Genomic DNA, 25,646 nt, shown 5'->3' with positions numbered 1-25,646 from the left:
CTCTATCGGCTCTCATATTGGGGGAGCAAGCCACTCCAGAGGTATTGTTGCACCTATCTTTCTTCTCCTCAACTTCACTCCTCTTTGGCAGCCTGATACTCGCTGCAGCACCTCCTCGTCCACCATCTTGTGCACCTCCCGCCAAGTCTTGATGGTACGAGCCGGGCTGGCCTCCCAACCAGCCCATTGGATCTGGGGGCGCTCGCCGATCTATGCCCCTACTCGATCTTTGACCTGGGGATTCCAGATCATCGGCTGACGGTCTATCTCCTCCTGGCAGCCTGGGGGGCTCTAGATTAGGGCCTTACGGAGGCCTTGCCACACGTGGAGTAAGCTGTGTAGGAAAGATGATCTGGGGGAGGTAATCTGGGCTGACATGAAAATCCATCTCAGGGACGGCCTCCACTCACCACCAAGCCTCGGTCTACAGTATTGGAGGCCCTCCCGCAATAAGACCTTCCAAGTCTGCCCGCTTGGTGTGAGGCCGCGGACAACTAGCTTGCCCAGGAGGGCCATACTCTTATACTTTGGGTTTATGATCCCAAGCCCTCCCTCTGACCGATGCCGTATGATGGTCGCCCATGCCACCTTGGCCTTGGAATCCCTGGAACCATTTGACCGTGACCAAAGGAAATTTTGCACTAGGCGGCAAAGTTGCACTACGCATGATGAGGAGAAGCACCAACACGAGGCGATGTACAGGCTGTTGCTAGGAGGACCTGGTTAACCACTAGGGCTCGGCTGGCTAGTGACAGGCAAGCTGTGCTTCAGTAGGTCAGTTATCTGCGAATAGAATCAAGGACAGGAAGAAACTGCTGGGTAGGAGTGATGTCGAGTCCCACTTGGAATCCTAGGTACCGGACGGTCTATCCTCTGCTCACCCATCTTAATCCCAGGTGGACGCCCCACTCCGTGCTAGAGTCTGGGTCTGTGAGGAAACCAGCTGACTTTCGCCAGTTGATTTTCACTCCCGCTGTAGAACAGAACATGTTAAGAGCCAGCCTCACTCTCTCCAGTATCAACTCATTGTCCTCTATGTAGATTGCTGTATCATCTGCATACTCTGAGTCTAACAACTCAATCTCCTCTCTCACTGGAAGTCGGAGGCCGTGTAATCTGCTCACACATGACCTGAGGAAGTGAGACATCACCTCTGCAAAGAGTAGAAACAGGTATGGGGCCAAGGGGCAATCTTGTCGAACCGATCTCTCGAGCTAAAACTCCTCCCCTCGCCTTCCGCCTATGAGAACCTTGCTGGTGGCTGATATGTAATGGGTGGAGACCCTGCGAATCCAAACGTGGGGAAATCCCAACCTCACCATGGTGCCCCCTAGGAAATCCCAGTCCACCCTATCATAAGCTTTTTCGAAATCCAAGAGTAGTACGGCCAATCTCTGCCCACTATGCTGAGCCCACTCTGTTGCCTCAAAGAAGGTAAATACATCGTTTAGGATGCTCCTATCCTGGACAAAGCTTGTCTGTGTGTCATGGATGATATCTGGAAGCACGGGGCATAGTCGCCTACCAATCATCTTTGCCAGTGCCTTATAGACCATTGACAATACGGTGATCGGTCTCCACTGGGAAAGCTCCAACTAGTCTTCCCCTTTGGGGAGAAGACTGATAAGACCTGCCAAAAGACTCCCTGGCATCTGTTATAAAGTGAAAATCTCTTGGAAGGCTATCAGTAGAGGGGATCCTTCACCACTTCCCAGTAGGTAGTGAAGAAGGCCTTAGAGAGGCCATCCTCTCCTGGGCATTTTTGCCCATCTTGTGTATGGAAAGCCTCCTCTAGTTGCTTCTCTACCTGCTGTCTACATCTCTGTCCTCTAATTGAAGTTGTCTCCTGTTGGAAAAGGCGCGTGTAATAGTCGGTGGCAATCTCCATCACCTCGTCTGGGCTAGAATGAGTTCTCCCATACTGATTCTTAAGGTTGCGTATCTGCTCTTCTGCGGTGCGAGGCTGGTGCATCTGGAAGAACTCCTTGCACATCGTGACCCCCTTTCACGCCCATAAGGCTGCTGAGGTTCGAAAAGAGAACTTCGAGTGCCTGTCTTCTAGGCCAACAATGGCTACTCGCACGCGCATCTCCTGTGCATGGAGGGTGGAATCCCCTGGTGCCTCCTGTAGTCTCTGCGTGGCTACAAGGTCTTGCCAAAGTGCTCTCTTCTCCTCCTAGCTCTGCTGCCTGGCCTGTATGGCTGCCTCTTGGCAGATTCTGCTCGACTCGGCTAGGACCTCCGCAACCTCCTCTGCTATCTAGTCCCTCATGTTCCACTCTCTAGTCCAAATCTACTCTACTTGTCTCACCACCTCCTCCCTCCTATAGATCGAGTTAGGGATCCGACAGGATTGTGTGTCTAGGGGGGATGTTGGGGGACCAAGTGTTAGGAGAACCGGGCAATGATTGGACAACGTGGTGCCTGCCAACTCCTCAACCTGGCCTCTACGAGAGCCTCCCCACTCTCCCACATAAAACCTATCCAACCACTCCAGCAGGACTCCACTTGGCCGTTTGTATTCCCAAGAGAAGTCCAACGATCTCTTCCTCTTATGGAAGGCAGGGTCTCTCCAGACATCGCGTGCTTCTACTGCTAGCAGAAAGACCTCCCATGCCTCCTGCTTCTCCCTAGCCATGCCCTGGTAGTTTCTGCCTGTGCCTTGTTGGTCCTCCAAAGCCTCTAGGTTGTTGAAGTCTCCTCCAACGATCCAGGAGTCCACCTTTGGGAGTCCATCCGCAATCTCCACCCAGAACCTGCTGTGTGCCCTAACCTCCGTAGGGGCATAGACATTGAGGACTCCAAGACACGAGTGCCCAATATCCAATCTGATCCATAGAACCCTCCTTGCCACTATCGTCCCGTGGTCTCGTACACAGGCGGTGAGACTTGGGCCAATAGAGGTGCATACGCCTCCACTCCTGCCATGGGCGCCTATGGCGTGCTCCCAGTAAGTGTGCGAGCTGCCCGAAAGTACCTTCCCAACCCGTTGGGCGTGGGTGGGGGTGAGCTTGTGCTCCTGTAGAAGTAAGATGTCAATCTGTCCGGCAAGGGCAGGCTGCAACTCTTGCTAAACAATCAACTTCGTGGAACCACGTGCCCCATTGTAGTGGAGACTATTCACATTCCAGGATGGAAGGTGTAAGCTCATGGGGAAACCTGTGACTGACCAAACAGGCATTTGGTCAGTGTGGAGGCTACTGATGAGGAGGAGAAGCTATGAGGCATGCAAGTACACTTTGCCGCCGGGCGAACTTCAGTCCCCCATGGTGGCCCTCGGCCGGCGGACCATAGGGGTGATAGATGCTCCAGGTGGTACTATCAATGCATCTATCAACCATGCTAAGAATCGTGACTTTGTACAGTGGTAGAAACAAGCCGCTTGTGCTAGGGGCCACTCGATCACATCCCTCAGAGCTCTCCACTGTGGAGGGGCTTGAAAGATAATGCTCAAGTGTGGGACCTCGGCACCAGCCCACCAGTTAATGTCCATCATGCAACCAGGCCACTGCTATGTAAACAATGCTAGTCCTTCTTCTCCCATCTACTAGGAGATGTGGTCCGCCACCTGACTCTTCAACTCTTCCTCTATATGTGTAGTCGTCCACTCCCCTGAGTGAGAGAACTGAAGAAAAAAGGCGTAGTTTGGTCCATCCAGTGGTGCTAGTAAATGGACCTTGCCCCTCCTTGACTTATGAACCACAAAGATCCCCATCTCTAGAGGTAGTGGGAACTCTCCGCACTCCGCAACTCTCAAGTAGGACCATGGACCATTGCGGAAGAACTCCTGTGGCAACAACTGTGCCTGTCTCGGGAAAGTGTGACGGGCTGCAGGGGCGGATGAGCTGGTGGCTGTATGGGAGGGAGAAGACTGCTGGTGCGAGGAGAATGTAGGCGTGTGTGGCTCATCACCTCCTGTGGGAGGAGGAGAGGTGGATCTGGGGGGGAACACGTGTACTAGGTGCGGATCAGGGGGGGTGCTCGGTAGGGGAGGTGGTGGGGGGGAGGAGGATTGAGGGATGGACGGAGGTGCATGGCGGGTGTTGGGGGGGGGGGGGGGGTTTGGTGGCCCTAGAAAGGGGGGGCTGTGGGCCAAGGTCAATGGGGGGGAGGTGGGTGTGGGGGCTATGGGATCTTAGGTGAGATAGTCTGTGGCACGGGTGGTGGATGTGGGGGGCTGCGGTCCCGCCGGGTGGGGCGGGCACGGGGGGGGGGGGGGGGGTTTTGCCGAGGGGGCGTCGCTCGCCCACCTGCTCCCTACTACTGTCAAGGTTGGATCTGCGGAGTTGGCTGCGCTTCCCTTGTCGTCTCCCTCTCTATCGCCTCTGGATCCGTGTGAAGCCGTCAGCGTCCACGTGCGGGCTTGTTGGCAGAGCCGCCTTGGCTTCAAAACGCATACAAATTGCTGCTTGATGCCCAGAGTCGTGGCAGCACAGGCACTGCCTTGTCACAATGACCTGCTGCCTAAAGGAGTGCTCGCCTGCTTCAATGTCTAGGAACTGTGGGATATTCCTGACCTCTTTCATTGCCACCCGTACCTTTGGGACTCCTGTTGCTGTCACTGCATCCGCGAAAGATGCGGGAAGGATAGTGCCGAAGAGCCCTCCAAAGTCTTCCACCAACTGGTGATACTCTATTGCCAGGTTGGGGAAAAGAAGGGTGACTAGGTGTCGAAGAAACCTTTTGTGGAGTGCAAATGCCTCCACAGTAAAGCCACTATACCAAGGGACCATGTATATGACCCCCTTCGTGGACGCATATGGTGAACTGGCAAGTAACTCGTGAGCTGCGTTTGCTGAATTGAGCCTGACCATGAAGATCCCTTGGCCCATTAGGACCGCCTCCACGATTTGCGCTGTGCCGATGCGCAGCGTGGAGTGAAGCTAGTCCCGAAGCTGGGCCCTGGGGCTGGGGGGAAGATGGATAGGCAGGGCGCCGGGCTGTCGTGAGCCGTCAGGGCGTGGGGGGCGAGCTGACATAACGGCACGATCGATCTTGGCGGGCGCGATCAGACGTGACGGGGGGGAGCTTGCAACGTGACGGGCATGAGCATGTTTTTTGCAAAGTCAGATTGAATTGAAGATTTCACTTGGACCAAGTATGGTGTTTATGCTCTCTAGAGTAGGTTCCACACTCTTAGGGAGTCACTACATCATGTTTCAATCTTTTATGTAATATGTTTCATGATATTTTCTCATTCTGGATATGGTAGCTACATAACAAGCTTTCCATGGTTGATTTCATACAAACATGTTTTTGATGAATAGAGCTTTTTCCATGATCACGTGCTTGTATATGCTTGTGTTATAATTAGAATTATACGAGGTTGATAAAAGTTTCTTGTATAACGTTCACTTAATTGATTCAAAAGATTTGTGCTTTCTGTGGCTGAATTAATATTGCTTGTAAGTGAGTAATTACCATGTATGATATTTCTGAAAGTGGTTCTGAAACATACATAAGGTTCTACCCATGATGTGGACTTTCTATGATAGAGTTGGATATCATGACATTTTATCTGAAGTCCAAAATAATTTCAGTAGTACATTTAGTAGTGAAATATCTTTCAAAGCACGTTCACTAAGGAACTTTCGGACAAAGGCACTCCAATTCTAGGGTCTTAATGAATACTCTCTCTCTTCATGGAATAAGATGGGTAATTTTGTTGTCTTAATTTATGATGGGAGGATGCCAATTGTTGAAAACTTTTGTGGTTTGTTGGATAGTTTCAAGTTTTCAGGAAAATCTGGAGAGACACTTGTTCGTGCTCTTGGCCTTCAAGAGGAAGAGCTTGAACGTTAACTAGCATGTGCTTCTTTATTCCATGCATGTATATTCATGCTCAACATATCTAATTCGAGCTTGTGAAAAGAAAAAGGGTTCAAGCAAAGAGCAGTTTGCCTTTTGATCTATGTATATCTTCAGTTAAAAGTTGGAAGCAAAAGTCTGGTTGTAAGGTTAGTTTCTTCTTCAATGGTAAGTAGTTTTTACATAGTACTTTTTCTTGGAGTTCAAGAATGACCAAGCTTGCCTTGCAAGATTTCTGGTGAATATTCCAGAGTTATGTTTTTACATTATTCATCATAAGTACAGAATACTACAGATACAAGTTTATAAATGTATAGGTGTAAATCTCCATGTTAACGCCTTTCAAGACATTTCCATATCTAATAAATAGATATTTTTACTGTTTGATTATGCTTGTCAAAAGCAGAGTCCTTGAAAGCTGAAAAGCCGGAGTTCTACAAACGTCTTCTGAGCACAGTTTCTAGCCAATGAAAGCATTTATCTAAATTTGTTTCTTGCTGATTTAGTAATCAAAATGAAGGGCTGATTTATGCTTAAAAAGTTTTTACTTTTTCATGTGCAAGATATATTATGGGGTTTGTGGTATTACTTGGTCAAAGCACTTACGGTATATTGGATAAGGCTATGTGGCAACAGGTTGGTGTTTATAAATGTATCCTAATTAATGAACATTGAAGGCTTTCTTCATCTAAAGACCTTGAGGAGGTTCTAAAATGATTTCACCAACAGTAGTTCTGGAAAGTAAAGCCAAAGCATTTTTTATACGATCAATACCTCAGGCTGGGTGGCTCTCTTGGAATGGCTTGTCTTTAGTTACCATATCTTAATATTGTTGAAGGTTTGGGTAGAGCATATGGCCTCAGAATTTCGAGGATTCCAAAGTTGATAGCTATATCAACCAATAGAGATGTCAATGATGCATAAAGCATCTTGAGCTTCCATCCTTTCATGATGGTTGGGATGCTATTATTGATAAAAGATGCCAACCATTTGACTGCAGGAGTGTCATTGAAGTAAAGTTTTGTAGAACCATAAGGGTCAACTTATAATTCATTTGGTTGAACCTCATTAAAAACAATAGAATTGATCAACCTCTCTATATTGCACTTGCAAAGCACACGAATAATGAATAGCCCTAGGGGAATTGGAATCCCCATTGCCTCCGTGAAAGGGAGATGTCCTAGGCCTCTTCAAAGCTAATGCCACTTGGTGGTTTCTCATAATCAATGTGTTCACTAGGCTTCCCTAGAATCTTAGCTCAAACCAATTGGTACAAGTCTTTCCAATTGAGCTAGAAAATCTTTTTTCTTTCACAATATGAGGCCTTTGAAGATAGTTGTGCTTGTCTATGAGTCATAAATCCCAAAGCCACCTATTTTTGTATACAAGCTCTCGTCTCATAGCATTCATCATCATACCAACTCTTTGAAGTCATCAAATCAAAGGGAGCTTATTGTGTGGTTAGTGAGTGTGTTTGAACTAGTTTGTGAGCTTAGGTAATGGAGTGTAGGGATCAATATGATATAACAAATTGAAGATCTCCCTTGATTATATTCTTGTTGTCTCTTTGGAAAAGTAATATCTTGGGTGTGAGTAAATTGTATGGGGGATCTACTCCAATGTGAACTCAAGAGACAAAAATAAAAAGCAAGCGTAATCAACAACTCCTCCAATGGAGTGCAATGAGACTGAGGTTTTGGATACAAATAATATGTGTAGGAGGGTAAGTAGATAATCCACTATGTTGGCATCATGTGAAGGAGAGTAGCATGTGAATGCACTTAGAGAATATCGAGTTAGACCATTGAGTATGGCTAATCCATGTGTCGTGCCTATCTCAATAAGGTATCTTTAATGCTTTATGTATTCCCCCACATCATATGAGGCTTGCACCATTCCTAGCTCTACTAGATCTTGCTCTTGTATCATCTCATTTGATATATAAAGAAAGAAATGTGGTGGTAAGCATTCTTGGCATTAAAATCCCATAGTAAAATGATATTACCCTTTCTTGAGAACCCCCAAATGTCCTCATTGAGAGTTGTATATGGTGATTTTTGTTTGTGTGGGGCATATCGAGACATCATAGGAGAAAGTATCATATGGCAATGTATAAAGTTTGGTCCTCACCTCATACCACAACACTTAAACCACAATTACCATCCTCATTGTCTCCATCTCTCGACTGATTGTCATCTATATCCAATCACTCATGGGAGCATGCTATGTGGACCTTAACGTGTCTTCGAGTAAAATATGACGTTTGCCTTCGAATGTCTCCTCAAATTCACATGTACCAAGTCTTAATGTAACATTATAGTTCCAAACGGTTGCTTTCAAGTTGGTTCCATAGGTCTCACACCATTATTTGACACACATATTTCAAACTACAATTGACCCACCTATGTGGTGGGGAGAGAGAAACCAAGAAAGATACATTAATGTCTATTGAGATTGAAATTGGCCTATGAGACAAAAACATGTACAATATTGGTCATCACTAGATATCAAAGTGTGGTGTGCTCAAAGATGGTCAATGATATATTGTGAAAAGAAGCTAAGGTGATGTGCAAAACCAAATTAGTGCTCATACAAGGATACAATGGGAGGATGAGTTAGTACATGTCTAGTTGTGTGACTGAATGATATCCCTATATCTAGTTCCACCCAGCCAAGATCATGGGATAGAGTATGTCATATATCTAGGATGAAATAGTATGAGGGTAGCATTTGGATTGGGCTCTCAACTCTATCAATTGCTGCTCATGTCGCTAGTGGATCTCCCTTCTCTCTTTGGTGTAGTATCTATCTAGTACCTCGGTATTTGTGGGCAGCATGCTGCTTTGATCTCTTGGTTTTTTGGATTGTCACCCCTCTTTGTATGGGTGATGTGTGTGTGGTCACAATCTGGAAGAAATCGGTGAGCTATGATTAGCGCCCCCCTCTCTATGTACTGTTAGCCTATATTAGTGATGTAGGGAGCCTTTGAATCTTGACTAGGAAGTAGCCCAGGTGGCATTGGTGTGGGGACTCCATGACTAGTTTGAGGGAGAGGTCTCCAAGAAGTAAGGGTACCTAACTCGGATTGTGCTATAGGCAATGCATCTGCAGATGTAGTGCTCCTTGCTCTCCCCCTCTTGGCATAGCCTGCAAATCTGGTCCACTTGGGGAATGTAGGTTGCCCTGCGGATCTCAATTTCAACTTGGTGGGAGGATACCTTGAGCTGGCCAATGGCTACTCCTCTCTCATGTGGCATGTATACATGTAGGTATCTAGGTCTCTCAATGAAGCCATTTGCGGTAGTCTTCATGAAGTGCGCTTTGTAGTAGTATGACTTCTTTGTGGGGAGGGGCTACTTGGGTGAAATCCTTGTATGTTGTAGGTAGAACTAGTAAAGGTCATGTTGCATGACCAAGTTCCTCTTTGTGTGGGAGAGGTGTATGAAGGGGAAAATGGCTCGATCAATCAGTACTCCATGTTTGTTTGAACTATGGTAGTGAGAGTCCCTTGTGAGGACTAGGTTTGTAATTGTATTGAGGTCTACCTTTGGGAAGGGCCTCGACGCCTTGGAGCAATTGTACTCTTGAGGAGCATGTCATAAAGTTGTCGTATCTCAAGGAGTAAGCGGACAAATCATCATTGATCAATAAAATCCATGACTCCAAATAGTCAAAATCTCTCTATAAATAGATAGCGGAAATGATGTTGAACCTCATAAGCTAGGCAATGACAAATATAATGCTCTTCTATTTCTTGCTCTAATTGACATATCTGGCATATGTGCTCCTCTAGTAGCACATATTTGTATCTACCAACCTCAATTTGACATTTGATCCCATGTGAAAGGTGGGTGTCCATGCATATCAGGTGAACAATAAATCCAACATTTGTAGTATGAAAAAAATGCTCACGGTAGAAAGCCATCTTTGTCCCTAGCTCCTCCATTGGCATTAGCCATGTTTGCTTGATATTTAACTGGGTAAAATTCAATCTTGATGATATCTTTGACCTACTCAAATCAAGAGAGTGCATCAAGGGAGTATTGGAATGGGGGTAACATGTCCATGCTAATGCCATGTAGCTCAAACTTGGCCAATGTTTGTGCATACCAACATGAAGTATCACTCTCTTTGCAAGTTGCCTAGAGGACTCCAGAGTCAAGCGTGCATGTGTCTGGGTAAGTCCCATATACTATGTATGTAAGTGATCAATCGAGTGAGGGCCTTTATTAGGGGTCTCTCCATTGACCTTTATTCGTCATAAGTGTCATATACTATGTATGTAAGTGATCAGTTGACCAAGGGCCTTCATTAGGGGTCTCTCCATTGACCTCTATTCATCATAAGTGCATCATGATCTTCTATGGTGGTCAAGACTGGGCCGCCATATTTGTACTTCATAGAGTAGTGTGGATGTGACCATTGTATCGAAGAGCCACAACTTGATGCAGGGTTCTTGGAATTGTACTTGTGAGCACATCCTCTCCAAACCATCTAATGATGTGTATTTGTGAGTCAATCTAGTGTCTGTTGCCTTTCAAATAGAAAAGGTGGGCCTTGTGAATAAGACTCTCGACTATGTATAAGGATCCACATACTCCAACTCCTATCCATATGTGGGTTTAGGTGTTGATCTCCTAACCCATTGTGCATCACCTTGGTTATACCAAGGTTCACTAAGCGTCTCCCCCAACCCCCCCAAGAAACAAAGAAAAAATAAAAATAAAAAATCTAGGTCATTTAATTCACAAAAACCTTAGGCCCCTTGGTAATATTGAAATCTTGATTAACTGTAATGTTTAGCGCACACACTCATATGTGCCCCAATTGTCATCTCAAAATGACTCTAATATCAGATACACACATACTTTGAACCCCCCAAAGAAAAATCTTAGGCTCCTCTCCATGAGAGAGAGAGAGAGAGAGAGAGAGAGAGAGAGAGAGAGAGAGAGAGAGAGAGAGAGAGAGAGAGAGAGAGAGAGAGAGAGAGAGAGAGAGAGAGAGAGAGAGAGAGAGAGAGAGAGAGAGAGAGAGAATTTGTTAATGTCCATAAAAGGTAAAAATGCCTTATGAAACCATGAGTTACAACCATTTGTAAAGTGATACAACTATTTGGAAAAGAAACATTAAACAAAAGCTAAAAGCTAAAAGCAAATCTCAAGTGATGCTATGAAGATACTGAGATGCAAAGTGAAGTTGTTGCACGATTGCTTTCCTTGATGCAAGAGATAGCATGAAGTTGTTGTGTAAGTGGCCTAGCATTCCTTATTAATGATTTATTAACTTGTAGTTGACTTGGTCTAGGCACTTATGTGGCATGATTGGTCTCAATGGTTGGAACACTTAGGTAATTACTTGACCTATATGGGAACTCATTGGTAAAATCTTTTGGTCCCGTGACTTGTAGGTGAAGGGGATGTAATGGCAGTGGAGAAGGAGAAGAGAAAGATACGGGAGAGAAGAGCACACATAATGTAGGTGCTGTTAAGAATGATATGACAACCTTATTGCACTATCTCATATATATGAATAAAGAATATGGGCAGTCGTTGTACACGGGCAGGCCCAAGGGCCTTTTACCCCAACAACCTCCCACTAAAAGGCCAATGGGCCAGGGAGTGAAAAAACAAAGAAAAAAGGAAAAGAGACAAGGTGAGGAATCATGACATCTCACCCAATGCCCAATCAGAAAGTGAGCTGTGCAATAAGTGGGAACCTCTGTGAAAGAAGAGTCAAGCATCCTCGAGTCTATGACATCCAGGAGAAGCGATCATGCAGCTCCATACAATGGAGCAATCTGAGAATGCTTCTCATGAAGCAAGTGCAACTCATGAGTGCAAGGTTGTAATGGATAAGCATCAAAGTAGTGCATAGCATCAGCATGGTGCATAGGAGACAGCTGACAGCACATAGACTCTCCAAAGTGTGTCATAGAAGAAGCATCAACATCTCGGACGGGGTCTCAAGATAGTATGCGGCCTCAGCGAAGTGGAAGACTGACATACAACTGTAGCACTAACCATAAAGCGCACTGAACGCGCATCAAGAGGCTTGAGAGATGTCTACGTCTCATAAAAGATAGCATGACAGCTGCGTATAACCTGCTAGGCATCCAAATCCCATAACCTGTAAGCTTGAAAGTTACCATTTCCATAACCAAGGAGGTTACATTTGCATGACATAGGCATATCTAGCATACATACAAATGCCTGGCAACCAAACATCCTCAAGTAATCATAGGGTCTCATGCCACTCCATGCCTCGTGTGGTGTAATACTATCCAAAGCTAGATACGGCATCCTATTAAGCAACAAGTAGAGTGCCGTCATAAGAGCCTCAGTCCAAAATCCATAAGATAACCCAACTGTGGTAAGTATAGAAGCAACCTTTGCTTGTAGAGTCAGGCACATGCCATGAGCAATCTCGTAATACTGTGGGCATAGGAAATCAATGCTAGATTGCTGACAATAGGATTGAAAGTTGGGAGAGATAGCACGACTCTCATAATCCATCTGCAAGCACCTAAGCATGCAACCAGCATCATCCATAAAGCTGTCAAGTATAATTGCGGCATTCTCAATTCATACCAAGGGAAAATCCCACACACGATGGGTAGCATGATCCACAAAGGTCATAAAGTATGACACTCCACCAAGTGACTAGAAAGGCATAGGTCCATATACTGCACAATGGATAAGATCTAGAGGATCATGCCTCTCATGATCGCCATGAGCCAAAGGGGTTTTGCAAGGATCATAAGTACAATCAGGGCAAGCATCAAGATTTGCATGTGATAAAGAAGGCAGCAATGAGTCTGAAGAATGAGACAAAATCTCCATGTCTCTGTGGTGCATATGACCTAGGTGATAATGCAATAACAATACATGTGGTATCCATATAACTGCAACCATAGAATCTCCCACATGAGAGACATGCATAGGGTAATGAGAACCAACTCTAGAACCTCTGGCCAAAACCAAGCAACCACGATCGATCTTCCATGACCTATCCTGAAGAGAAACAGAGTAACCTACATCATGCAACTGACGGATAGACATCAAGTTCTTACTAAGCATAGGAACATGTAATACATCATGGAGCACAAGAGAAGTCCCATTAGGCAAAGCTAGGTGTATATCCCCTGTACCAATAATAGCATAAGTTTGCTCAAGGCCCAAAGAAATGCATCCATCAAACTCCATGTAAGTAGAGAACCATGCTCTATGTGGAGTAACATGACAAGATGCCATAGAATCCAATAAACAATTTGAGGCATAGGCCGTATCACTGAGCAAGAAAGTTGTAAGGAAACTAGATGACACGAGTACATGCTCGACTACATCATCATGGGTAACAACATGTACCTTACCACTAGTAACAGTGGTAACACCCATTGCATCTCTTGTATCTCTGATTCTCTGCTCATGTCGAGTCTATCTTTGTCTCTGCTTCTAATCCATTTGAAACATTTTCTTTTAACATGCCCGAGCTTCCCACAATGGAAGCATACATCTGTAGAAGAAGAAGAAGATGAAGCATCTGAAGCCTTATCAATAGGGCTATCCAAGACATCTGAAGATCTCAAGGAGTGTAGGACTGTCCCAACAGAGGGAACCTGCTCATCAAGACAACTGTTTGCAAGTACATCAGTGGTAGAAGCATGCTGCTGCAAGGACTCATCCATCCGTGATGGAAAAGGGAACATAGAGGTATCAAGCAAAGATGCAGAAGCTTCCACATGAACAAACCTTGTAGGTAACTGCATGACATAGCCAACCACAATAGCATAAAGCAAAAGACATATATCAAAAGAGCATATAGATTTCAGCCATAAATCAGCCCATAACCATACGCATAAGCATAGCTCTGTAGTACATGATGCCATGTGGGAAAAGCCAAGTCAAGCCAAGACCGGCAAGAGGCAAAAAATCTTGCAAGAGTCAAGCTCCAGGAAAATCCCAAGTATCTATACAACATCCAAATAAGTGGCTCTGTAAAGTACATGACAATAGACAAAGTCCATAGCCGGGCAAGCATCAAGAACAACTGCTCTCTAACCTGTATGGGTAAAAGCAATCCAACTAGCATAGAAGCTAGGAAATATAGAAGCAACAAAGCCATAACTACTAAACCCAAGCACTACCAAGAAGTCCACTGATCAAGGAGTAACCCGCAAAGAACCAAGCATCTAACCAGCTGCCAAGACAATGGAGCAAGTACTGCTCAAACATGTATTTGCATCCAAGTAAATCCAAGATCCATAATCGTGGCATTAAGGACCAAATAGCATCCAAGCTGCATAAGTGATAAGCTGACCAAATGCAAACTGCTCCACAAAATTCTCAAATGCAAGCCAATTCAAGCCCAAACATCTGCCATACTTCAACTGAACCCAAAAGCATCCACATCATACATCAGTCCCATAATGGGTAGCATAGGGTATAAACCTTGTCAAGTGAAATTCCAGCTGTGCAAAGAAAATGACAGTGAACCAAGAATTGAGCTCTACTCTTTGCTCAAGAAGCATCCGAGAGCATAAACATCAAAGTGGCATAATCCAAATACATTGGCATATCATCTCGAGTAGTCGGGAGCACTCGTAGACCATAGGCGTAACCAAATTGGAGGTAAAATAACTTGTCAACCAAGGTAGCATAAATCCCTACCAACCATGAAAGTTTTCGCATCCAAATCAAGGCTTAATAGCTCTCAGATAGCATATCCAGGCATAAACCATGATGACCAAGTATCAATACATCCAACAGGAGATCCGAATGTCAACAAAGAGCATTATGCATAAGCCGTCCCTGGTAAAACCTTGCTACCCAAACAATGCACAACAGTAAATCCCTACATAAATCAAGCTATGGAAGCGCAAAGCAAGTCCCAAAGCATCTCAAATCATCGTCAAACATCCCCAAAGCATATGGGCATCAAATACCAAGTCTTGGGAGTATCACATAAGCTAAGAGGATGACATTTTCTTACTGTAAATCAAACTCAGATATGTTGCAGAACATTCTGTGAAGAATTTGGTAGATCTGACATTGCCATTGCATCCAAAGCATGTCAAAATCCCAAGTTAGACTCTTATCTTGCTTAAATCAGGTTTTGGATGCCCGAGATATAAGAAAAAATGGGAATTTTAAGCTAGATTTTGAAATAGGCACAAAAAAAACGTGAGCTGCTATAGTGGGGCCTGTTGGTTATCCTGAGGATAAGGGGGCATACAAGGTGCCCAATGAAGCCAAGGAACACTTGCAAAGATCCTATGAGGGCCGGGGAGAGGCGAGAGATGAAATCTTACCTTGGGGGAAAGAAGCCATGGTTGGCATTAAAGCTCCAAGCTCTAGCTAGGTCTTCAATCTGAGCTGAAGTAATGCCAAGCCAAGCTCCACGATCGAGCTTTGATCCAAAGCTTTGATATCATTTTAAGGGGATGCAATGGTAGTGGAGAAGGAGAAGAGGAAGATGCGGGAGAGAAGAGCACACACAATGTGGGTGCTATCAAGAATGATATGACATCCTTATTGCACTATCTCATATATATGAATAAAGAATATGGGCGGTCATTGTACACAGGTAGACCCAAGGGCCTTTTACCCCAACAGTAGGGATGCTAGAGGGTCTAAATAAGGTACTATAATTGTGTGGTCTTTGGATGCTCCAAATTTATTTTAACTACTTAGATATTTTAAGCCGTGGTGGGACCACCTCACTCCTTGAAGCTTTGTCAGATTGGAAAAATTAGCAATATGTCTTCAACATGGTGTCCAATATAATATCTTTAGTCTCCCCAAGTTCCACCATGATTTCTTTTTTGTTGCACCTAGTAAGGGTCTCTCAATAAGAAAGAATAAGTAAATTATGGATCTCTTTATTGCATATTTCAAATATAAGCATGTCCTTGAGGGTTGGTCTTTCAAGATGTCTTTAGAGTTGCACTTGGTATCGAAATATTTTACCTTATTTTAAATACTCTATTGCACTATCTTTCTCACTTAGTGTAAGTTTTATAGATGATTCATGGGTGGGCTATGATATGTCCCAACCCATGAGAAGGTTTGGATATAAATATTCTATTAGGCCAATATGTCTACTTAAAGCCCAATAGATACTTTTTAATTGATTTGTTTTGCCTTCCTATGCCATGTTAAGTGTGTTCCATAAGGTTTGGAATCACTTGCTTCAAAGATGGTGGAAATTTACATTAATGTGTGAGTCAATCTTTGTAAAGCATGAGACATTAGCATACATAAAGAACAAGGAAAATCACATTATTGTCATGATCAATCACCATCAAGTACAATGGTGAGAGAAGGGATGTCACATGAGACAACCATCTAGTTGGATTAGTGGTAGATTGATAATTGGGCACACAAATGAGTGCAAAGAGTAAATAGGATGTGTGAGAGAAGGGTATTACTTGAGACAACTATTTGGTGCAATTAGCAATGCATTGATAATTTGATCCACAAAATGAGCACCAAGTGTAAATGCTCATGCTAACTATCATGAAATTGGTAAACAAAAGTTCCAATTGTCTTCAAGTCAAGCTTGCATATAAATGGCTAGTTGCTTTGACCTTATACATGCATAAACATATATATAATACCATATTCATATATATATAGGTGAAAAAATCATGCAAGTCATCTCCCATCATCACATGGACTTTACCCTATTTTCTAAAAATATAATATTTTGCTTTTTCTTTATTCCTTGTAACAAATCATGCTTCATCCTCTTTTTGAATAGCTCGGGATTTGTGTGAGTTCCAATAATTTGAATATTCTATGATTTGTTTGCTAAAAGATTCTCCAATAGAGAAAGCATCATAGCTTTTGAATTTTCATGAGAGAAAATTAAAAATGAATTATTTGTTTGCTTTAATAGATATCCACATTCTAATATCACCACACACAAAGAAGAAATAGTTACACCCAACCATCTCCCATTATCATATGTACCTGTGCTTTGTGTCTTTGTGGCACGTTGCATCACTCACACACACACACACACACACACACACACACACACACACACACACACACACACACACACACACACACACACACACACACACACACACACACACACACACACACACACACACACACACACACACACACACACACACACACACACACACACACACACACACACACACACACACACACACACACACACACACACACACACACACACACAGGGAGGGAGGGAGGGAGAGAGAAAAAATTTCCTAATATATAGTAGATATATTGTACTTTACTTTCATATTACCATAGTTTTATCTAAAGAGAATAAGTGGGTTGTCAAAATCTATCAAGGTTCACTAATGCATTAAGGGTTACATCATATGTGTGATTGACCTATTAGACCCCACTATCTACAAATGTCTTAAAAAACCATTAGATATAGGCCTTTCTAAAATCATATAAGCCCCTACTTGCAAACCTTTTTGGAAACATATGATCCTTATATAAAGACCTTATGAGACTAATGTTATGTTCTTATTTAAACACTTACATCATACTAGTATATACATAATAGGGTTCCTCAATTCCAAATGAAGAAAATGGCTTTCTAAGATATTGAAGGTTGAAATATGTTTTAATAAGACAATTATACTTTTAGTTCAGTGACGCCCTACTATACACTCTTTTGGAATAAATTGAGCTCATAGTAGTCCACTCTACGGCAGTGCAATTTATATTGCCTAAATATCATCTCTCCCCTTCCTCCTCCCACCTAAATATAGAGTCAAACATAAAATCAATAGGGGATACCCCCTAATATGTGAAGACTTATGTACCTCCTCCAAAAACTTACCATTCAACTCACATATTAATTTATAGAATGTAAGATGAATCCCATGAGGCCCACAACTAGGCTCCAAATTTTGATTTCTCTCTCTCTCTCCTTTATTCCTCAATTGTTTTAAATTTCTTTGGATTCCTTCCAAATACTCTCCAAAATAGCACACATCTCTTTGCTTCCCTACTTAAGATTTTTGAGTTTCTTTGGATTCCTTATCCCAAATACTCTCCAAAATAGCACATATTATAGCTTTAGGCATTTTTTGATGTAAAAGAAAAATTGAGGTTGTGTTTCTTGAATAAATTTTATGCGCGCGTGCACACACATATACACACATGCGTGTGCAATACATGTCTTCCATGTAAACATCTCATTGAACATTGCAATACCAAAATGATAATAAATGATGAGTTTGTCTTTCATCTAAAAGCATAAACATTCCTAAAAATAACATTTTTTGGGGACATATACAAGCAATGTAGGAAACCCATATTTTAATACATCCAATGTAAAACATACATGATAGAAAATGAAATAGATGATAGGGATCTAAAAGAGTGTTCACATTCTATCAACAAAGAGTGGCATAAACTTAAAATAATAGTTAAAAGAAAAGAGAACATAGTAGAGTAGAGGACATTTATAAGCAAAAGACAAGTAGAGGAAATGGAAATTCAAAGAATTTCATTATTATAGATGATCATATTGGATAGTTGATGCTTCCAAGCTTTGTGCTTATGTTAGGAAGTTTTGATATCATAGGAAACAAGATACAGAAAAGGTTGTATGTGAAAAAGGTGTACCTTAAGATTGCACAATAAGCTACAATTTAATACATTGAATAGTGTATCAAATGCACGCCTTTTGAACATGCAATTGAAATTGATCTCCACAGCTTCCACCTAGAAGTTTGGTAGGAAATTTAATGCTACAATAAGCCCTCCAAATAAGAACCTAGTGTAGTAATGACTCTACACATGCAAATAGCCAAGTGGCAATGTGCCAACCCACTTTGGGTTTGTCTCAAGCTATCTAGCACACTTGGCCATCATCCATTGTTGGAATTGATACCTACCCAAGTAAATGTGCTACATACATGTCTTCTCCTTATATGGGGGTTCACAAAAATCAATTCAACTATTACCTTACTTTGTTAGATGAGGGGTGGACCATTGATTTCCAACAACAATTATCAAAGATATATGTTGATGAAACATATATCTACCAACTCCAGGTTTTTTCAGCTCATCAATGTAATAGAAGCTACTAAAAGTTAGAAAAGTTTGTAGGAACATTAACTTAGTCTAGCTACACATGGACCAAGAGAGCCTTCATATCTTTGTTCAAGAATCATCTCAAATTTAAGGGATATATCCCTAGGCACATTTTGCTTATATGATGAGCATAAGAATTTTCATAATGTTGCAATTATAGCCAATTCTCACATCATACTCCCAACACCACGCGCCCCCCTGCATCCCCCCCCCCTCCCCGCCCCGTGCGCCCCCCTCTAATGAGAATGATCATTCTACATTTCTAAATCTTATCAATCCTACCATTTCCACGTCTTATGTAGATCCCAATCCTAATGAAGGTTAACCATAAGTGCTATTCCTTAATTAATATAATTGAGGAGCTTTCAATACATTCATGTCTAGCATGGTTTCACTTCTTGATAGGTTTACTTTGTTCCATACATTATTGGAAAAAATTGCTTGGGATTATCGAAGAGGATGATGTAATGTTCAAAACCCACATGATTATTATGTTTATGAATTGTTGAGGATTGTACTACTTCTATGCCTAAAGTTGTGTGTTTGCCAATTCAAAGAGGTTTTATATTAAGATATAGCATCTTAGTAGTGAGTCCAAGTTGTTCTTGATAGAGAGGAGCCATAGATACTCTACACATTTCTAAGTAGCAACTAGAGTTGAAAACAATTCAAACATTCATCAATCCATCTTTTTTTAAATGGGGGACTATGTATGCCTTCTTTGGCTAGTCACTCCATTGTTTGCCTTCGCGATGGGAGGAAGGAGGAGTATCAACTTTTCTCTTCTAGAATGTTAGTAGAGAGGAATACCACCATATAAAATTTTGTGTGGCCCATTTTTCCTAGTCTTATAAGAGAAATGAAAATATTTTTCTTCCTAGACTCATTGCCATTGATTGCACTTTTGCACAATATATGGCTAGATCATGACATTAAAGTTCAAAACTAGGTCCTTGTCTTAAACATACCTCTTTATGCTTATCAAAGATTTCTTGATGCTCATTGGTCCAAATGATTATTGTATTTTTCTTCAAAAGATTTGTCAAGGGTGCATCAATGAGGGAATAATCCTTGATGAAGATTCAGTACCATCCTATCAGTTCCAAAAATCCTCGGATTTCATTTATTGTCTTAGGTGTTGGCCATTCTAGGATATCTTTTACTTTGGTAGGGTCTATAGAGATTCCATTTGTGGAAACAATGTATCCAAGATATTCGATCATGTCAGTGGAAAATACACATTTACTTATTTTGGCATAGAGTTGATTTTCACAAAGTGTTACTAGGGCGATCTTTAATTGACCTTCATGTTCCTCTATTGATTTGGAGCATACTAGTATATCGTCAAAGAATACTAGCACAAAATCAGGGTAATCTGGATAGAGTTCCAAAGATGGGATAACATTAGGAATGCATGATTCACTTAGGCTACTTGCACTTGAATGAGACATTTCTATTTTGTATAATGCATTAATCCATATTTGCACTTTTAAATTTCCTTACAGGTGTTAGGGAATTATTTTCCCTAAAAGTTTAGATTTAATGATTTAAAAGATAATAACAGTACTACCAAGAAAAGATGCTACATTTATTTAAGAATGAACATGTAGAACCTCTTTGTGAAAAGGAGAATGTACTAATGATATTTTTAATGAAAATAGGGGGTTTCAACTTGAAGTTGTACTAGACCATGCAATTGGACCATATGCTTATAGATCAGCTAGGAGGTACTTAATTATGTATACATATGTGATTGTGTACTTGTGAAAGTTTGAGATAAGCCCATTGATTTAAAAAAGTATTTGGTGGCATGGTTGCATTAATCACACTAGCATATTAACGAAACTAAATGAGTTTAATTCTCTCCACTATATTGCATGCACAAGAGGATAGATCTATATACAAGATGGTAGTAGGAGGATGGTTGCTATCTCTCATAAATATATTTAAATATCCAGAACATCTTATCTAACACTCCTAAATATCTTATCTAATGTCTAAATATCATTAACTCCTAAATACAAATATGTGAGGTTATTATAGCAAACCTTCGATCCATGTTCTCATACACTTTATTCACAATACCCCCACTCAAAGGGATGCCCATAATGACAAAAGAAGATTGATATAGTTTGGGCTATGATGATATATGGTTCACCCCCTAGACCCTCCTAGAATGAATGTGATGATGGAAAGTGTGTCCCCCTTTTCTTGAATCTTGAAGATATATTTTATTCCAATGCATTTGTGGATGATATCCACATATGTGTTGAGATAGCAAGTTTCGTCTTGTGTATACAATGTGTGCTTGGTGTAGTAGCTCAAGAAAGTCCCCCCACCACACGATTCTTGAAAATATGCAAGATCAAACTCGTTGATAAAGTTCTTGAAGTACGAGGTCCTAGATAGATATTCTTTTCTTTTGTTGAGTAGACATTGTCTTGAAGAAAGAGATTATGTGCTTGATAGTTGATGCTAAGGGAAATATTGAAAGAAATTCGGAAGATATATTTAGGTATGAAATTGTCAATAATACCTTGTCACACTAACATAGGTATAAAAGGTGTGAGGCATGTAAATTTTCATATCTTTTGGCAATAATACAATTATTGTCTCTCACCTCACCTCCTTGTTCACAGCTTCCATGGCTTCTCTCTCTTCTTTCCTATCTTTCTAGTCTCTCTTTCTCATCGTCACTCATTCTCCTCTTTTCTCTCTCCTCTGCTCTTCTTTCTCTCACCTCTCATCTCTCTCCATGACAAGTGGTATCAAAGCTTAGGCTTTTGATGCATTCGATTCTCTCATTTTTGACACATTTTACCTACTTTTCCAATATTAAACCTTAGACAACAAGTGCAGGAGCCACATGGCAAGTACGTGTAGGCATTCTACTTGGAGTAGAGACTAATCTTGGGGCTCTAACAAAGATCTTGGAGAGATTTAGCCAAATTGTGGGTGCTAAAATAATAGGTTGTGCATCCATTACTTGCTATTTTGAAGGTAACTTGGTAAAATAAGGGCTAATTAGACCTAGTTGAAGAATAAACCGTGGTTACTTTTTGGAAGAACTTCTTTTTCTTCATGCTTGAGACCTTCATGGAACCTTCAGCCCTTCAACTTCATCTTTCATCATGAATCTTGCTTCTATTCAAGATTGGATGGTATAGGAAGCTTCTAGGGAGATCAAACTCTATAGGTTGCCATCTTGACCACCAGTGATGATGCCATGTGGATCAGCAACAAGCAACCTGAAATTTGCGCTAATATTTTCAACCTATTTTCCTTCATTCTTCAACTTCTGGATAACCATGAAGATCTTCATTGTGGAGATGTTAAATTGTAAGTGTTTGATGCTTATGACCTACTATGAAGCTATATTCTTTATCTTCTTATTCTCTTGAAACTCTAACTATGATGTCTATGGGCGGTCATTAAAACTTGAACAAATGTTTTAAATCGCAAAGGGCATTTTATTTATGTCATCTTTGTAGCTCATCTATAGCAACAAGTATCCTTCAAGATTCATCAACCATTCAAAGCATTGGAGCTCTCTTTACTCTTCCAAGCTTCCATGAATGAATACTTTGGGGGATTCTTCTTCAAGCATTGAATTCATGGTTCCTGAGGTTCAATGAGGGATGTGACCTTTCTATTCAAGGAAATGTACATGGTTTTGATCCTTCATAATCAACATTGGAGCATTCTTGGTACACATGGAGCATTATATAGCTATTAATTCCATTTTTGAGTTAAGATATGGAGCAAACGGGATTAGTCTTCAAACTTAAGCCTTTGATGCTTCAAGATTTCTTCCAAGCATTCAAGAAGCAAGAATTGAAGATTATATTATCAACTTTGAATACCGAAAGTCTATCCAAGCATCAAGGAGTATTCAAGTCTTCATCAAGCTATACAAGAGGTGCTTCTTATCACTTCTTGTTCTCTCTCATCCATCCATTTATTGAGTCTTATCCATTTGATTGAGAGATTAAAGAATTAAGAAATTCCATTAATTTTAGCCCATCAATGATCAAATCAGCCCAACCACTAGAACCAAAAGAGAGAATTAGAAGCCTACTTTAGCATCAACTCATTGCATTAAACCTCTTGTTCAAGAGTAAATTGTTGGTGGGATTCATTACTCTAACTCAATGTTTTGCTGATGTTGATTGATTCATGGAAAAAATATATTAAAATCCATTGTAAAGGGTAAGTTAGCAATGAGTCATTGCATGGTAAGACCCTCTCCTTATTTTACCAATTCCAATCCTATTGTAAAGGGTAAGTAATCAATGGGTCACTATGTGGTAAGACTCTCTTCTTACTTATTTTCCCAATTCCAATCCTATTGCATTTCATGGAATGAGCTAAATGGATGTTTTCAATCATACATATCATATTGATTGATTTGAGTAGCATATCACTACCATGTTGAGATTCCCATTGAGAAAAAGGGTGGATGTTGGGGTAGATAGTGGGGCAATAGAGAGGGGAACTTTTCTTACCTCTTGGTGATTTGAAGCTTGTATAGGGAGCTTGTCATGAAGTTTAATCCCTCACATAGGTACCATAGGTGGAGAATTGAAGATTCAAGTACTCATGAAGATCCAAGTCTTTTAACGATTAAAATAGAGTAAAACAAGGCCATTATAGGACAGTACAAGGTATAAACATGTCATTATAGGTGCCATCCTCATCATTGGGTATGCGGGTACTATAGGTTGCCCACAAGTCCTATCCATCTCCCCACAGGGTTTGATAGCCCTTAGGTACAACCATTTTGGTTCCACAAGTGGAAACATGGCACTTACATGTTGAAATAACATGCAATACTCATCTTAAAGACGGTGTCACTGGCTTTGATTTAAACCAAAATTTTGGTAATGATGTTTTTTCCTAGCTTAGATTATAGTCGATTTACTAACAGAGGGTCCTGCAGGACTACACTACTACGACATGTCACAAAGGGAAGAATAAGGCCTAGTAAGAATATGCCCAAAAAATTAGAGATACCTTGCTAAAAAATACATCTCAAAAGAGCCTTGAATATTCTCAAATGCAAGGAGAACTTGTGCTCTTAATCATACCATGTGTGAACATAAGAATAGACATGCTCATGGGCATTCAAAATTACTATCACAAGTTGAGCAAATAGTCTTGTCTAGCCATAAAATGGTATTCTATTGAAAATTTGGTGGATTCCACAATCCAAACAAAGGATTCAATTGAAAAGTTGGTGGAGTCCAATGTAAAAATTATGGCTCAACTCTCTCAATTGATACACATGCAAATGGGAACCAATGATGCTAGGGAAAAATCACAATCAAACAGTGACCCATTAGTTCCATTTCAGCCACCTAACCTTAATGTTCACAGTTAGGGTATTATTGGATGAAGAGGCATTCCAAAGAGTCAATATGAAGTAGGAGAGACTTTACAAAGGGATGATGATTATTTGGGAAATATAAATTGTGCTAATCCACAAGCTTATGGTATGAATCCTCAAGTTTGAAGGGGTCCTTTACAATCGGGAAGGCTCCAAACTAATTCTTAGGAGCCTTATGGAAGAGTACCGTCACATTTTGAAAGTGCAATATCTACTAATCATGATCATTCTATTTTGGGACATCAACATTTTCATAAAAGGGAGTTGAAAGATAAAATAGTTTTGGCAAAGTACAATGCGTAATCTGACCTAGAGGAATGGGTTTTAAAGTTGGAGTCCTATTTTGATATATTCCTTAGGATCGATGATATGAAGATTCACTTTGCCTCATTACAAAATGGCCTAATCTGGCATAGTGGCAAGATTGTTATTTCCTCTACTTCTTCTTTTAGGCTGAAAATTATTAAGGAGCTTCATTATTTTCCTTTAGCTAGACATTTTGGAGTATTTAAGACCTATGATAAGATCAAAAAAATTTTCAAATAGAAATGATTGTGGAGAGATGTTAAGGATTATGTCATGAAGTTTATGCCTTGTTAGTAGAACAAGGATATCACCCATAAGCCATGTGGTTTGTTGCAGCCATCGCCTATCCTTGAAGAAAAATGAACACATAATACCATGGATTTCATTACTAGATTACCTATTACCAAAAAGTGATGGGATAGCATTTATGTAGTAGTGGATAGACTTACTAAGGTAGCCCATTTTATTTCTACCAAGACCTAATTCGCTATTTCATACGTGGCAAGTCAGTCCATGGAGGATATCTTTAGATTACATGGATTACGGCAAGTAATTATGCATGATAGAGATACCAAGTTCATGAGCAACTTTTGGCAGTCAGCTCCATGGGTACTAAATTGGCTCCTTCTACAGCCTATCATCCACAGGGATTGATGGCCAAATAGAAAGGATAAATAAGTAGTTGGAGACTTACCTTTTCCATTTTGGTCATGATATGCAGCATGCATGTTATTCATGATTACATTTGGATGAGTTTGCCTATAATAACTCCCCTCATGCTAGTATTGGAGTTTCACCCTCCTTTGAGGCTATGTATGGTTACAAGGTGCTCCTATCCACAATCACTTTTTTGAGAAGATTAACCCTTATGGAAAAGAAAAATTGGATAGAACGCAGAGCCTTCTTCAACAATGTAAGATGAATCTTAGAAAAGCTCGAGATCAAATGAAGATGTATGTTGATGAGAAGAGGCAACCTTTGGAGTTCTAGGAGGGAGAGCTGGTTTTGTTGAAAGTACCCAAGTTTTGTTACTCAACTTTGAAGGATGGATC

At 41.3% G+C, this 25,646-nt stretch overlaps 1 protein-coding gene across 2 annotated transcripts in view; it reads left to right on the top strand.

The window, feature by feature from the left end:
* The window catches only part of LOC148030486 (uncharacterized), a 51,314-nt gene extending 45,121 nt beyond the window's left edge, over positions 1–6,193 (top strand). For both annotated transcript variants that reach the window (XM_087686819.1, XM_087686817.1), the window contains one exon: positions 5,727–6,193. In XM_087686819.1, the coding sequence (XP_087542945.1) occupies positions 5,727–5,802 (76 nt within the window). In that variant the 3' untranslated portion in view covers positions 5,803–6,193. The remainder of the gene's footprint in view (positions 1–5,726) is intronic.
* Positions 6,194–25,646: the final 19,453 nt, after the last annotated feature.

This window comes from Lygodium microphyllum, chromosome 10, assembly GCF_053477565.2.
Source record: "Lygodium microphyllum isolate KBCC chromosome 10, Lygodium_microphyllum_v1.1.10, whole genome shotgun sequence".
Taxonomy (NCBI): domain Eukaryota; kingdom Viridiplantae; phylum Streptophyta; class Polypodiopsida; order Schizaeales; family Lygodiaceae; genus Lygodium; species Lygodium microphyllum.
The sequence above is the reverse complement of the archived record's forward strand: the minus strand, read 5'-3'. Positions and strand labels throughout refer to the sequence as shown.